The sequence below is a fragment of the Larus michahellis genome, chromosome 1 (genome assembly GCF_964199755.1).
Source record: "Larus michahellis chromosome 1, bLarMic1.1, whole genome shotgun sequence".
Lineage (NCBI taxonomy): Eukaryota > Metazoa > Chordata > Aves > Charadriiformes > Laridae > Larus > Larus michahellis.
Genome location: NC_133896.1, coordinates 89,769,885 through 89,784,684, shown reverse-complemented (window position 1 = coordinate 89,784,684; position 14,800 = coordinate 89,769,885). Strand labels below are relative to the sequence as shown.

Sequence of the window (14,800 nt, the reverse complement as noted above, 5' to 3'; positions counted from 1 at the left end):
GACTACAGCCTCAACTATTAACACTTTCATCTAAAGGAAAAAAAATGATAAAACTCTGCCAAAACTGCGTGCAAGGTTAAGTCATATTAAATTGTAAGACTAGGTCATTGTCCTGTGCTGAATGGCTCACAAAAGGCATAGTTTCTAAGTCTTATTTAAAGGAAGGGGATTGATGACAACCTTACAGGGAGGAGATACTGTTATCTTTCACAAAAGTGAAGGCACACGTGCAAATTGTGGATGTTACCCAGAGCTGCAGTTGCCACCTTTCTGGTTTTGAACTATATTAAAAATCAGACAAGTCTGAAGGTGGAAAGGCAGGATCTGTGCCTACTTGCCCAATTCCTAAGAAAGCCAGGCCAGTGAAGCCTCTTTGGTAAAGGAGGTGGCGTTCGGCACCCTCCTTCACTAACCCTCTTTACACCTTTGGTACTCCACAGGCAAACAGCTGAAAGGTGTGCTTATGCTGTAAGCTGTAAAGTAAAACACAGAACTGGCAGTGTTGATATAACCCTACAGAGGTTATCTGGTGATTTTATGCCTGTAGTTCTGGGTTATTCGGGCACACCAAGATCAATTACCCTTCAGACGAATACAAGGGTGCATTCCGCCCACTCCCTTAATGGCACTGTAACATAATGTTATACAAATAAAGAGACCTTATCCACTTCCAAGTTGGACAGCAAACTTTTGCCCACTTCTATGGCTTGGCCTGGAATAACAAATAAGAAAACAAGTATGCTTTTATGTTTGCCATTACCACACTATGCTTCTACTGTTTTGAGTAACCTATTCCACCTCTGAGGACAGGCAACTCTGCCCAGCTGTACGCTGGCTGCCTGGCTGCTCTAGAAACTGCTCTAGCAGTTTCAAACTTGACATTAAGGTGGGCAACGGTGTTGGCACACCTGCCCAGCTACAGAGGCAGGATCCAATGAAAGAACAGCGTGCCACTGTAGATCACTTTAACATCAGTGGCACCCCAAAATGGCCCACAACCTACCCACCTAAATTCACCTGGGACATGTCATATTGCCTACACCATTTGCAGTAACCTGATGTATCCCAAACATCTATATGTAGCTAGCAGATGTGATACAGGGAGTCAGTACTACATCCTTCTGAAGCCACAGTTGGAGGCCAGGGCAGATTCCCCACAGTGCCTACGATGGTGCTAGACACACATTTCTAGTTGTTCTTTATCTGCCACTGAAACTCCACGAGCTCCGAAAAAGCTCTGAAAAGCAGCTGTGCTCTTGAACAAGTCAGAGCAGGGGTTAAGGAACATCTTGGTAGAAGTGTCAGGGAAATTAAAGCAGGAGGAATGTGAAAAATTCCAGTTGGAATTCTACCTAGACAATGAGGTGAAAAAAACCTTTCTTTTGCAAAAGCTTCAGAGATCTTTAAAGACCACAAGTGATGGAGAATAAGTTTCAGACTGCATTTCACCTGAAAACACACATGCCCAGGCAGTTCCCAGAGACATAAGGTAGTCTGTCACTTCAGTTCTGGTGACGAATCCCTTTTAATCACCTGTATTCACACAGAGCTCTCATCCTCATTGATTCCAGGGTTGACTTATTTCATTAAGCACAAGGGAGGGCAGAACAGGACTATTGCAGGGAAACATGCCCCTTTTGAATGATCATAGTCAGCAGCAGCAGGGCAGAGTTCCTGGGCTGTATTCCACCCAGATGGACTCTGCTGAGCTTGCAGGGTCCAAGAACATCACAGTGCAGTGACGCATATACCTGGCTGCAGTTACATGACATTTTTTTATCCTTTGTGCATTGCCAAAACTTGAGAAATGCATCATCTATAGTGTAATAAAAGAACAATGAAATCACAAAACTGACTGTTCAATAGCTTCTGGGGCTATACAAATATCTTAGATGTGAGTTGTACACAGACAGCCAATGCAGGAGAGAAAGCAGCAGGTAGAATGAGCTTGTTCTGCCTACCAGTGACAAAGTTACTGCATTAGCTGCAGGCAACATATAAGCCTCTTCGGTGTCACATTGTAGTGTAAATCACAGCAACCAAAGCCAATGTCCCAAAGGTATATGTGCCACAGATGTCAGATCTGTATAGGGGGAAGGGTTGCAGCTTAACACATTCTTAATAAGTGTATTATTAACAAGAAAAGATTAAGAAAAAAATGAAAAAGTTTTATGTGTTTTGTCCTCCCTCTTTCCCTCCCCTTCATTTCAAAGCAATTTCACTTTCTGCACACAACTGCCAAAAGATATCCACCCGATGGTAAGAAGACTTGCAGCTGAATGCAGCTACGGTGTTCATAGGAGAAGGCTTTATAGTAAAAGCCTTTGTCCTGTCATATGATGTGGAACTCATATCTCATGTGCCTATGTTGAGAAGAGGAGAAGGGAAGATAACAGCTCTGTCAGACCCTTACAGTCAGTACATTTGCCCCTGCCACAGTATCTGGTGAAAACATGTACAGTCCGTGGTACTTGGATGGGAAGATGATGTTTATTACTGAACCAGAATGAAAACAGATTGGGACGAACTTTCCCAAGGGACTATGCAGGCCATTTTCAAAGGTACAGTTCTGGCTTGACCCTTGCTGACTCTTGTCTTACTTCAGCGCCCAGAAAAAGGGCAGAGAATACATTACTGTCATAACACTATTCAGCAACAGCTCTTGCTTAAACCTAGGTAGACTAGGGAAATATTACTGCTATCGTATCTCTTTTCCTGCCCAGTGTCAATTTTCAGCAAAGCATTTTGCTTTGAAATGTGAAAAGAAAGAAATTTACAGCTGGGTGCTATCAGCATCACAGCTACAGTCCCAAATCCATGACCTCACAAGTCTGTCCAGAGCACAACATGCAGTCAGATAACCAATCAAGGCTGTGATGGGTTCTGGCAACACCACAGAAAACTCTACCTCAAAAAAGACACCTACAAAATTCAATTGGAAGTCTTGGCAAGTGAAAACTGTACAATTTAAATACATTCATAGAATCATAGAATCTTCATGGTTGGAAAGGACCTTTGAGATCATCGAGTCCAACCAAACACACACCAAAAAAAAAACCACCACAAACAAACAACCTGCAATCTCTGCCACTTGGGCATGCCCTGAAGTGCCAAATCTAGACATTTCTTAAACGACTTATTCTTAACATTCTTATTATTGTGGATCCTCTTAGCACTGAGATGCTGTACCCAAATCAGCTAACCCAGTATCAAAAGCCACCCATACCAAATAATTACATTGGAAAAATGCAACATGATCAAATCAGCTGAATTCAAACAAGAGCTACAGAAAGGTCCTCCACTCCTGTTGAGGACCAGTCTATGCCCTGAAATGCCACTAGACATCCAGAGGAGATTTCCCTGCAATGACTGCAGGCTCCTTTGAAAGTGGATCAAGTGTGAGCAAAGAAGAGAGGGACCCCAGGGTGTGCCCCCTAGTCCCAGTGTGATTACAAGCTACACGGCAGTCCAAGAGTGGTTCAGAGGAGGCTGAGGCTCAGAAATCTGAAAGATGGTACAGAATTAGCTTTGGTCATTCTGCCTAAAGTGTCATACTGTGTCTGTTAAGGATCTTATTCTTCATCTAAATATATCGAGTTCCTACCAGCTACCACTGTGGTGTTGCAAAGAGGGCTGAAGGACTCCGAGTTAAGGTTAAGGTGATTCTTCAAGGTATGCCCACTCACTTCGCATTAAGAGGTGTGCTGTTAATCGACATTAGACCTCCAAGTCCCAACTGTGTCTTGCCAGTCCCAATTCATGCCTGTTCTTTTTGAAAACTGGGAGCAGTTAAAGCTTTCAAGGTGTAGTACTGCTACAGGATGACAATTTTATATCTTTAAAGACAAGTTGAAATTCTTTTTCATGCCATAACCTGAATGAGACCTGCATCAGTGACTGAAACAGTCCTAGGTGTATGCGCAGGCACATTGCTAAGACACTAAGGATCTTTCTGGGAAAAGTACAGGAGAGAGAAAAATAGCTAACACTTTTCCTACCTTCCACAAGCCAGCTTTATTAATTTTCCCATGCTTGTTGTAGGCAAAAAAGCTGCCTTTAGTAGTGGCTGTCTGTTGTATCACTCTGTCCTTCAGCCTTTTGATTACTTCTTCAACAGTTCTATTCTGGGCATATTTGTTAGCTTGATCTTCAATCTGCTTGATTCTAAAATTGAAAGATTGTGCATGAAGACAAGTTGTTTACTTTTGTAGTTTCAAACATTTGATTCAGCAATAGTGAACAAGAGCGCTTTAATGACAAACAAGACATAGACATTGAAGAAACTTCCTAGATGCAGAAAAGAAAAAATGATAGGTTGATCAAGTTAGAGTACACATTGATACCAAAGCCTATATTGTGCAAATATTTCTTACGTATAGCTTGCAAAAAGGGAAAAAAAGGAAAATAAAAGAAGAAAGGAAGAGAAAAGAAAAAGAGAGGAGAGGAGAGGAGAGGAGAGGAGAGGAGAGGAGAGGAGAGGAGAGGAGAGGAGAGGAGAGGAGAGGAGAGGAGAGGAGAGGAGAGGAGAGGAGAGGAGAGGAGAGGAGAGGAGAGGAGAGGAGAGGAGAGGAGAGGAGAGGAGAGGGAAGAAAAAATAAAAACAAAACCAAAATTGACTGATACTGCTCTGAAGTATTTCTTTTGCAAATGGAGATCCTAGACTTCCAAATCACAGGCTTAGTTTCTAACGAACCCAAGTTTCTACATCAGCTAAGGAGCCACCTTTATGCTTTAATACCTCCTCAGTTAACATGAGATGGCTAAGCTAACATGAAAGCAGTTAAGGAAAGGTTTTCCATTGATTTTAAAAGGAAAAAATATCTCTTATGATGTTTTCTCTCTTCCTGGATTCCAAGTAAATCCCTTCCATGCTTTTTCCCTTTGGAAGAATCGCCAGAATACCTTTCTTTCTCAGGCCTAATAAGAAAGTCCATAGATACAGACTATATACTTTTCTTGCTGAAATACCACAACCTTCCTCAATAAGACAGTAACATAAATAACAATTAAATATTTAATAACTTTTAAAGACAGAAAAGAAATTAAATTAAAGGGTATTTAATATGCCCCACTTGTACCTATTTTAGATCCGTTATGGATTTACTATAACCCATGAAAAATAAAGTTAGAACAATTATTTTTGTTAAATTTTAGAGCATGTATTTCCATATAAGCAAAATGCAGAAATATTCAGCAATCTTATTTTAATGATTTATTAAATGTGCTTTATAGGATTCCCTAAACTTGAAGATAATCTTAATATTTTCACTCTTATTCTAAAAATATGCTAATGAAAAGAGTTTTACTTTGATTTGAGAAGCACACAGAAGATTAACTCTAAGCCTCCCAAAAGGGATCAGAATATGACAGTGACTGGTGACTCCCTCCTGAGGATCTCAGATGGGCTCATCTGCTGAAGGCATCTGGTCTTCTGAGATATCTGCTGTCTTGCCTGAACACAAGAGGTTGCCAAAACATTACCAACTTTACCTCCCCCGAACCCATTGATTATTATATTCTCCTGCCTATCAACATTGTCTTTGCCGTGAATGACCCTGAGAAAATGAAAAAGTAATTAAAGAACAGCTGATGAATGTAAACTCAAATGTTCTTTATACCCTTCCTCCTTATTGAAGCTCAAGACTGAAGAAAAGGCTGGATGTGTCCTGAAAATAAATGAATTATTACCTGAAGGATGTAATCTAAAAGACCATCTTCCCTCTCAGGGGCTTATTCACAAAAAGCTCTCTTTAACTACTAGCGTTATAACCTTGTAGAGAAGCCTTAGACTAGATTGAAGAAAGAAGCTGACATAAAAGAGCTCACAGGAAGGTATTAACCACAGACACTTAGCTGAGGACCTAAAACTACTTGGAATAGGGTTGTCCTTTACAGTGTCATAGAAGAGACAAAACCAGACAGAATGGATCAAACATGCTGGTTGTCAGTACATGCATATAGGAGAAGTGGTATAATGAAGTGGACCTGGAAGTCCTTATGGTTCTTGGAAGATCCTGGAATCTTACAGTTCAGTATACTAAACTTTATTTAGAGTTCTACTGATAAAAACTTATGAGAATATGAATGCTACCATGGTAGGATGCCTACTATACATCACCAATGGGAAAAAAAGGATTTTGATTTGAAGCTCTGGAGACTTTTTTCTGAGAAAAAAAAAAAAAGGCAAAATCATCCAGGGTAAAAGAGCTGGTTGTAACTGGTTGCTTAATGATTACAGCAGAGCACAGGTTGTCCAGCAGATTATCAGTATGTGTCAGTGACATCCTGTTGATGCTGCAAAATCCTGTGAAGGGAAAGTCTTTCTAAATTTTATCCTAATTAACACAGAGAAACTGTTTGAAAAGGTGCAATACAGCTTAGGCAGGAATGATGATAGAACAACAGAGTTTATGACAGCTGTAAAAGGAAGGCTGGAGAACCGTGGAAAAAAGTCGATTTCTACCTTCTCAAGGCACTAAAATATCATGGGAAATGGGTCTAAAGGGAAAATAAGGAGAGCTGGAAGTGCATTAGTATTGCCATCACAGTAGAAGAGAAGCATGAGTATATACGATCAAAATCTGAAAGGCCAAAACACAACGTGAGATTCAATATCAAAAATATCAAGAGTAATGAGAACTCACTCTATAAATGCTTCAGTAATATAAGAGGGATCAAGAAAATATTTGGCTTTCTATTCAACAGAGAAAGAAAACTACCAACAAATTGCATTAGGGGGATGAAGCACTTGAAACCTCATTTTGTATCAGTCTTCAATAAAGAGTCAAATATAAGCAGGCTGCTTGAACAATGAATACTACTAATAAATAAGGAAAAAACAAATTACAGAATATTGCTGTGTATTCATATTGGTTCTTAAAGAGCTGGCTAAAACTGTCTCCCAAATTTATGCAGAAAAGCAAACACAGTGCCTAGCTTTAAAAAAAGGGAAGGAGAACTTGAGAGTTACTGACATATTTCTAAGAAATCTATTCCTGCTTTCAGGCAGTAATTACAGAGTCACAAAGAGTTCAAAGCCTGTTAAGAGACACAAGAGCCACTAGGGATCCTTGAGATCTACCCTGATTTCAGGCAAGCTTATATTTTAAATTATACTCCCCTCCAACCAGCACCACTTTTACCTTGGTTTCCTAGGGAAATAAGAATAATGCAACCAGCTTCTTCATCCGCATCTGTCATCCTTTCCCCTAAATTTGGAGTCTATCTACCAATTTCAGTCAAACTTGAGAGGGGTAGGGGTCTTCAGCTGCAGTGGTTACAATTGTGAAATTATCAGTCATGAAAAGGAGAGAGAGTCTTCATTCTCCTAGTTGGGAAGGCAGGGACATTATCTTTTCCATTTGTTAGCAGCTAGCCAAGCAATCAGCATATGTGCTTCTCTGGGCTAGCCACATACTGTTTCTTACCCAGCTACCAGCTTGAAGTACTCACTGAGAAGTATGTTCTTCTATCTTCCAGTAATAAACCACAAGTACATTTACCAACTGTGTGAGACACCAAAACCTACTCTCTGCACATTCTCATCTCACTGGGGCTGAGTCTTAAAGTTCTTCATTCAGGCCTGACAAACTAACCTAACCATCTACTCTAACACATCGGGTGCCAGAATGCTTGCTGAAGGTATGGATAAAGCTCCAGATGGTGGCTCAGCAGAAGTTAGGGACAGAGATATTTATTAGTGAAGCCACTGATTTATCTTGTGTTTAGCATACTGTGTTCTATTGACACAACGGTATTCCACGTTGGTGAGTCGTCTGCATTTTTTTATCCTGCCAGCTCTCTGCTTTGACAGTCTATTGGTAGAAATGGCATTAGGCCCCAGTAAAAATAACCTTGGGCACTCTCTGAAAGATCTGTTCTTATCAACAGAAAAAGAAAGCTCTTTTCACCTCAAGAACAGGAGAGACAAACTCAGCTTGCAGAAAACAAACAGTTTGATTTCTTGATTGAAGTACAGCTCATATTCTGCTTTGGGGACAATATTGAAATGCATCTGCAGGAGCACTCTGTTCCCAAAAAACATTACATAGAACGAGCCAACCATAAGGTCTTATATATTTCCTAGTGTCTCACTAAAACAAATTAGGAAAGAATTTCAGAGACAGAGGCAATGTACTAAAAGTCCTGAGGATTAAGATGAAGGCCATTCTGGAACAGGATCTTTCACTGGTAGGGACACCTTAACCGCCCCAACCTGTTAAAGACCTTACAGGTGGAAAGATGTGGAAATATCAAGATTCCACCCATTACAGACCATTGGTCCAAAATCACCACCTTGGTAAGAAAGAGGACAGGCTTGCCATCATAGAGACTTCAGGTAATATTTCTTTTCCATTACTGGTCATGAATTCATGCTAAAGAGAGGAGCAAACATAGTTTGGCAAATGAAAGCAACACAGCACCCATTATATAACAAGGAAAGGTGTAACATCAACATTCATTAGGATACTGAAGTTTTATTTTAGCAATTTCAGGAGGAGGGACAGAAGCTTTGAACTCCAGGCTAGGAGGCTTAGAAGATGTTGGTAGCAGAATTGACTTGGCCTCAACAGAACATCACTGGGGCAAGAGGAACTGAAGGGACGACGTAAACCACTGCTTATACTTACAGAAGGAGCAATTCATCTGACATAGCTCCAAGACATTGACCAATTCAGGAATCAAACATCAAAAGGTTCTGTTTAAATCTTGTCAGAATGCCTAAACCAACAGTTCTGGTCAACATCATAAATAACAGGTCAGACCTGGTATGTTTGCAGCATTGTCCCAGCTTTCTGCACAAGGGATTGACTCACTCCTCTGCTGGGCTGATGTAATAAAAATGACTCAAGACATGTGCCTGAGAGCTTCTCTCACATGAACGGCTGACGGGTAGTCAGGTAACACTTCCAAACAGTTGACGCCCACACAATAGCTAGTGAATGACCGCAGTTCAAAGGCCTCCTAGCCAACAGTCACCTTGGCAAGAAGGCAAAGGAGATTGTTGTCTTTTTAAAAATATCCCAGAAGGCTTGTAGCATCCCAAGACCTTGCTAAGGGAGAGAGAAGGATGTCCCAGTGCCTGACAGGCCTTCAGAAGATGGATAGCATGCTCCTCTTCTGCTTTGCCCTTCTACAGCAGAGCTTGGCAAAGAGTGATAAGTGAATTCTAGTGAGTGCAAGCTGTCCTTTGGCAGGGTCCTCCGGCAGGCATTTGAATCCTCATATTGCTGATTGAAATGCCAAATATCCACTGCCAATTTATCTATGTTCATGACAGAAACATGAAGGCCCTGCTGGGCCTACAAACCATTTTGTGAGAGCGTTGCTGAAGGTTGCATTAGAGTGGCATTGAAACTGGTATTCAGGGTCCGAGCTCAGAGGCCTCTATACCTATGTCTGGTGTCCCTGCAACATTTGGCCTCCTTTGAAAAGTTGGTGAAGATCCTGTGGTAAGGCTCTGAGACAACAGAACAGAGACAACAGAATTGGGCTTTTTGAGACGTAGGAATAAGCTGTCAGTCATGATCTGTGAATGCACAGACCAGGCAATCTCTAGAGATGCTCTGAAGGGCATTCAGATGGGGACATGAGAAACACAAAAAGGTCAGATCGTTGAAGAGGAAACAAAGAAGTCTGAGGAGAATATGGGTCAAGACAAAGCATACTCCTGTCTTGAGAGCTGTTGGCAGAAATGTGAGCTTTGCATAGGGCATTCTGTTTTATGGAATACCAGCCTAAAAATGAAGGAAGATAGGCCGAGAGCATTCCTCAATGAATGTATTAGAGTTAAGTTCAGGTGAAAGGAAACAAAACTGTCCTGGGTCAGACCATACATATAGATTATCATGCAAATATAAGAAAAAAAAATACTTTTAAGAGAAGCTCATCTAATTACAAGGGAAAGTTTATTATTCCCCCTGGATTATGTAGGCAGTTACATATATTCAAAAGTAAAAAGTGAGGAGAAACAATAGGTCATACATCTTTTTAACCTGGATGCCAATATCAATGATGCTGGTTCAGTTGTAGGCTGTAGCTATGGCCTGTAGTAGTCACAGCCATCAGATGTGCCGGAGTTCCTGATCCTCTGAGAATGTTCAAATCCAGTTCCTGAATAATAAGCCACACTGATTCTACAGAGGATCACAAGCGTACTCTTCAGGTGTTATCTAGAGGGCAAACCCTCAATTTTTCAATGATGCAGTGAGATATAATCCTTGTGGACCCTGTAAAGTGAGCTCAACCATTTTTACCTGAATCCTAGAGTCTTTGATGAATGATCCACGGGCGTTTGCTCTCCTGATGCAATGTTTTGAGTGTTGTACAATTCTGAATATATCTCTGCGAAATGAGAGATCAGTCCAGGACTATAGTTACCATTAGAAAAACAGCATGTATCCTCAGTCTATCTGAAAGTCTCCTTTCTGTACATATTTTTTCTTTACATTAAATAGAAAATTGTCTGTAATAACAGTATGTTTTGAAAGCTCTGTTTGCCTTTTTTCTTCTCTTTGTTGTTTTTCCTTGGATATATGTGAGCTGATACCATTTAAGTCACCAGAAAGAATATCAACTTTTAAGTTATCCAAAAGAATCTTCTAAAAGATTCCATCAGAAGAATTATCCTTGTGTTTGTAGCATAACCTGGAAAAAATATGAATTTAAAATAATTTGGGAGGTTGATAACAATGCATAATACAAATGTCTTACAGCAAAGACGATCAAAGTAACATATTTCCTTTCCATATACAGTTAAGGGCATTATTCAGAAGGCTATCCTTAGGCACTGGAAATTAGCCTTCCCAGGGTCCTTCTGTAGCCTACAGAGAAAAGAGGAACCTACCTTAAATACTGTATCATTACCTGGAATAACTCCAATGACTCTAGAAGGAGTCTAAGGACACAAGCCTCCCTTACCTACAGTTCACCCTTTGTGAATATACTGCATAATTAACTCTTGAATTATGCGGTGGACATTTGGAAGAAATTTGGCTCACCCAACACCGGCCTGTCAAATTCAGATGTACTGGTGGAAGAGGGAGCTAAGATCACAGCCACTGCTCAACTAAATCTGTCAGGAATCATGAATGAAGCCCTTATTTACCTTAACATGCTGCCAGGCATATGAATATAAAAATCAGCAGTGACCTAAGTTAATACACCTGGATGTGAACCTTAGCAACCCATGAGCAGACACACTGTTTGTTCAGCACCTTCTGTTATTCTGAGGGTAGCTTCCAGCAAAGAGGTTGAGTTCATAGTTCCCTGGACCTCTTAAATTACCCTCTTAAATCACTCCCTTACAAATTAGCAGAGCTCATGAATTCGAGACGTTGTCATCACTGCATCGCTGCTTGATCGAGCTGTTCAGCCTTCCAGGATTTCACTCAGGTTCATAAAGCTTTGGAGCATTCCTGGATTAAAGCAGAAGGCTCCTGTCCTTGTGCTGGGGACGCATGGCATTCTCTGCACTACACTTATCCCAAGTGCCCATTATATTTAGAATGATACTAAAAAGCTACCTGTGGTAAAAAACACTTGTAACTTAACATATCAAGTGCCTCAATGCCTTTCTTCTGGGGAAAAAAAAAAGAAAAAGAAATCAAAGCTTTCATTTCTTTTGAGAAATCTGTTCCACACTATATAGACTGCAGGGGAGAAAGTGTAAGGGGGGTGAGAGGGAGGGGAAAGAGTCTCCATTTTCTAGTATTTGTGAAGCCCTTCTCAGTTAAAACAAGTGTAGCCTTCACACAGAAAATGGCTGAGAGCACTACAGAGCAACATCTGCTTTGTGAGTGTAATCCATAAAAGGCTTCCAAATACCCTTAAAAATTGTTCCCTCTTTTCTCCAGTCTGAATGTCATCTCACAGGAAGCCATCTGGGACAAGCATGCCAGCTATTCTGCTGCAGCGATAGCAGTATTGTCCTCAAGTGCCTCAGGATGAGTCACATCAATGCAAAAGTCCAATTATAGTAGAAGCCCCCCAAAGCAGAAGTATCATTTCAAATAAATAAGACTGATGTAGCTGAACCACTGGAATCCAGAATGTAATTCAGTCGCTTCATCACCTTTTACTCAAAACTTCTGCATTTCTTAAAGCACCCGTGCTAAATCCCCAATCTGGTTATGACATTCCCAGCACAGATGTGATAGTCTTAGGCCCAGTGTGTATGCATTCAGAGGAGTCAATTACTTTTTTTTTTTCCCCCTTATTATTTTAAAATACAGCCTTTTTAAACTTGGCATTTCTTACCACTTTAGAGCAGCGAATGAACAGTGCCATCCACTGTTTCTCTGCATAATCCACAACTTTTTCCTAGGACAGTCTTAAATAAGATTTAACATAAAAATTAATGCCACACTTGAAACAAAGAAATATAGATTGGTAAGAAGACGCTAGTCAAAACGTATTTTTAGGAAGTCAGGCTAAATCATAGAATGACAACTCTAAAAGTGGATTACGACAAAGGAGATTTTTCAAAATCTCTCCTCACCTGTGGATGAGCCCTTCTAACATAATTAGCTATATTTTTACTCATTTATCCTAAACCCAAATTCTTCTCCAATCAGTAAGCCACCTATTGCATTGTTGAGTGTAAGTTCTCTCTTCATCTTACTATAAGAATTACATTTCTTCTTCAGTGTGGTCATCAACTCTCTAGAACATAGCCCTGACGAATGATACTGCCAAGCACAGGTGCCTTTAGGAATGTTTGCTACAGTAGAATTAATGATACGGTGTGAATGGGACCCTGTTTTCATGGAGTGAACATGGCTAACGCAAGACTATATATCTCCGCATGCCTTTGACAATGGAAACCAAACCTTATCTTTTCGATGTATATTTTAGATGCTATTCCTATATAAAGATCCCAGACTCATCCCATCTACGGTGTTGCACATCTCACTTTGCTGCTAAACACAGAAACCTGCACTTTTCAACAATGCCACCATTCAATAATGCAAATAACGCAAATGTGCTCAATGTTCGCCGTAATAGAAATGGTACTATACCCACTTCTTCCCGTGCTTTGGCAGAACACAGCCTCAGTGTTCAGCATTTTGCTAGACTGATCTCATAAGACTTATCTTGCATCCTTTTAAAACAAAAGCAAAAGAGCCATTGACCACAATGATGAATGAATTAAACCTTCACAGTTTGCCTCTCCGTTGCTTTACTCTCTATTATTTTCTTATAGGGAATGTTTAGAATTTCAAGTAAAGACCACTTTCCAATTCAAAGTGGCTGTAATTTCTGACTTTTCTTATAGTACAGATCTCTCATTGACACAAATAGCTGTAGAAACGTTATTTAGAAAATTGTATATCTGCTGAGTCCCAGGTAATTCAAAGGATAATTACTTGTTCATGATCAATGACCACTGATTATATACTACAAAACACAGAGCTATAAAACTGACAGATGATGAAAGCATATATTTATAACACACTGTGCTGGGAACATGACTTTTATGAACCCAATGCATAGCACCCAAAGTTTTCTCTAAGACATTTATAGAAAGGAAAATGCATACAGTAGAATTGGTTTTACTGATCACGCTCATGCTCATTCATATTTCAGGATCAAAGATTATTTTCCAAAAGCCATTTCCTATTGATGCTGTTGTGTTTGCCCCTCACACACAATGATCAGCAGGACACTGGGTTGTAAGGGTCAGAATGGAACTGATTTCTTTGATTTTCCTATTATGTTTTCAAAGGTAGGAAAGAATTCCACATCTTTCTGAAAGTCACTGGCTGTAAGCAGAGAAAACTAGAGCTCCTGAGAGAGTAGATTAGACCTGATTATAACCTGACTGAAATGTTATTGCAATAAAATGTCTAATACAATTCCCTTTTCTTTGGACATAGATATTTTGACCCCATGCACCCCATGCTTGTAGCTCTTTTGACTCCCCACTTTGGGGACCCTGCTCGTATTGAAAATGAGATTTCATGTTGACAATATTAAATTTCAATTCCTTGTTCTTTACAGCAATAGTCTACTGAGGAAAGACATAACTTTAATTTAATTAATTTTGTATTACATTGGGTTTGGAAATACTAAATAATGTTTGATAATGTCTTGGATCCCCAGCACATCAGTTGTTCCTTTGTAGAAAAGGCTTTTCTCACCTTTGAAATGCTGAAATACTGTCAAACTCACAAGAGTTTCCAACATGGAATTGTTATGAAAGTAAATAAGGGATTTATGAGCTGATCACATGAGGAATGGGGTATCTCTTCCACTGACCTTTTCTTTTCTATATGCTTAAGGCAAACCAAAATACTTAGTGCCTCCAGCTATAGCTGTCATATTAAAAGACAGGAAGAAAGATATGGTAAGAAAAGAAATTACATTAAATCTGTTACAACTCACACATCATCAACTTACTTCATAGACTGTTGATCTGACAAAGAGGAAAACCGCAGCTGTAGGACTTTTCTTAGATGACCTCTTTTAATAGTGCCAGTACACTTAGGATCACAGGACTGCAAAGCCTTACGAAAATCTTTCCAGTTTTCTGTGATTGCATCTGAAAGGATTTCCTCCACCTAATAATCAAATGAATTAGTAATGCAAGAAAGAAAAAAAAAAAAGCGTTGCTGAGGTCAAACTATAATAGCATTACCACATGAAAAAATGTACTAAAATGACAAATCTAATGTTGGAAGACCAACACTTACTGAAAATTAACTATGTCATCACATACAGTACTACAAACTAGGACAAGAAGAGCAGGTTTCTTTATTTAGTTATTTATTCCATTAAACTATTAGTGAACCATCTAATT

At 39.8% G+C, this 14,800-nt stretch overlaps 1 protein-coding gene across 1 annotated transcript in view; it reads right to left on the bottom strand.

The window, feature by feature from the left end:
• The window catches only part of EFCAB6 (EF-hand calcium binding domain 6), an 81,212-nt gene that overhangs the window by 48,255 nt on the left and 18,157 nt on the right, over positions 1–14,800 (bottom strand). Inside the window, 2 exon segments of the mRNA XM_074572547.1 lie at positions 3,999–4,164; positions 14,401–14,561. Of these exon segments, the coding sequence (XP_074428648.1) occupies positions 3,999–4,164; positions 14,401–14,561 (327 nt within the window).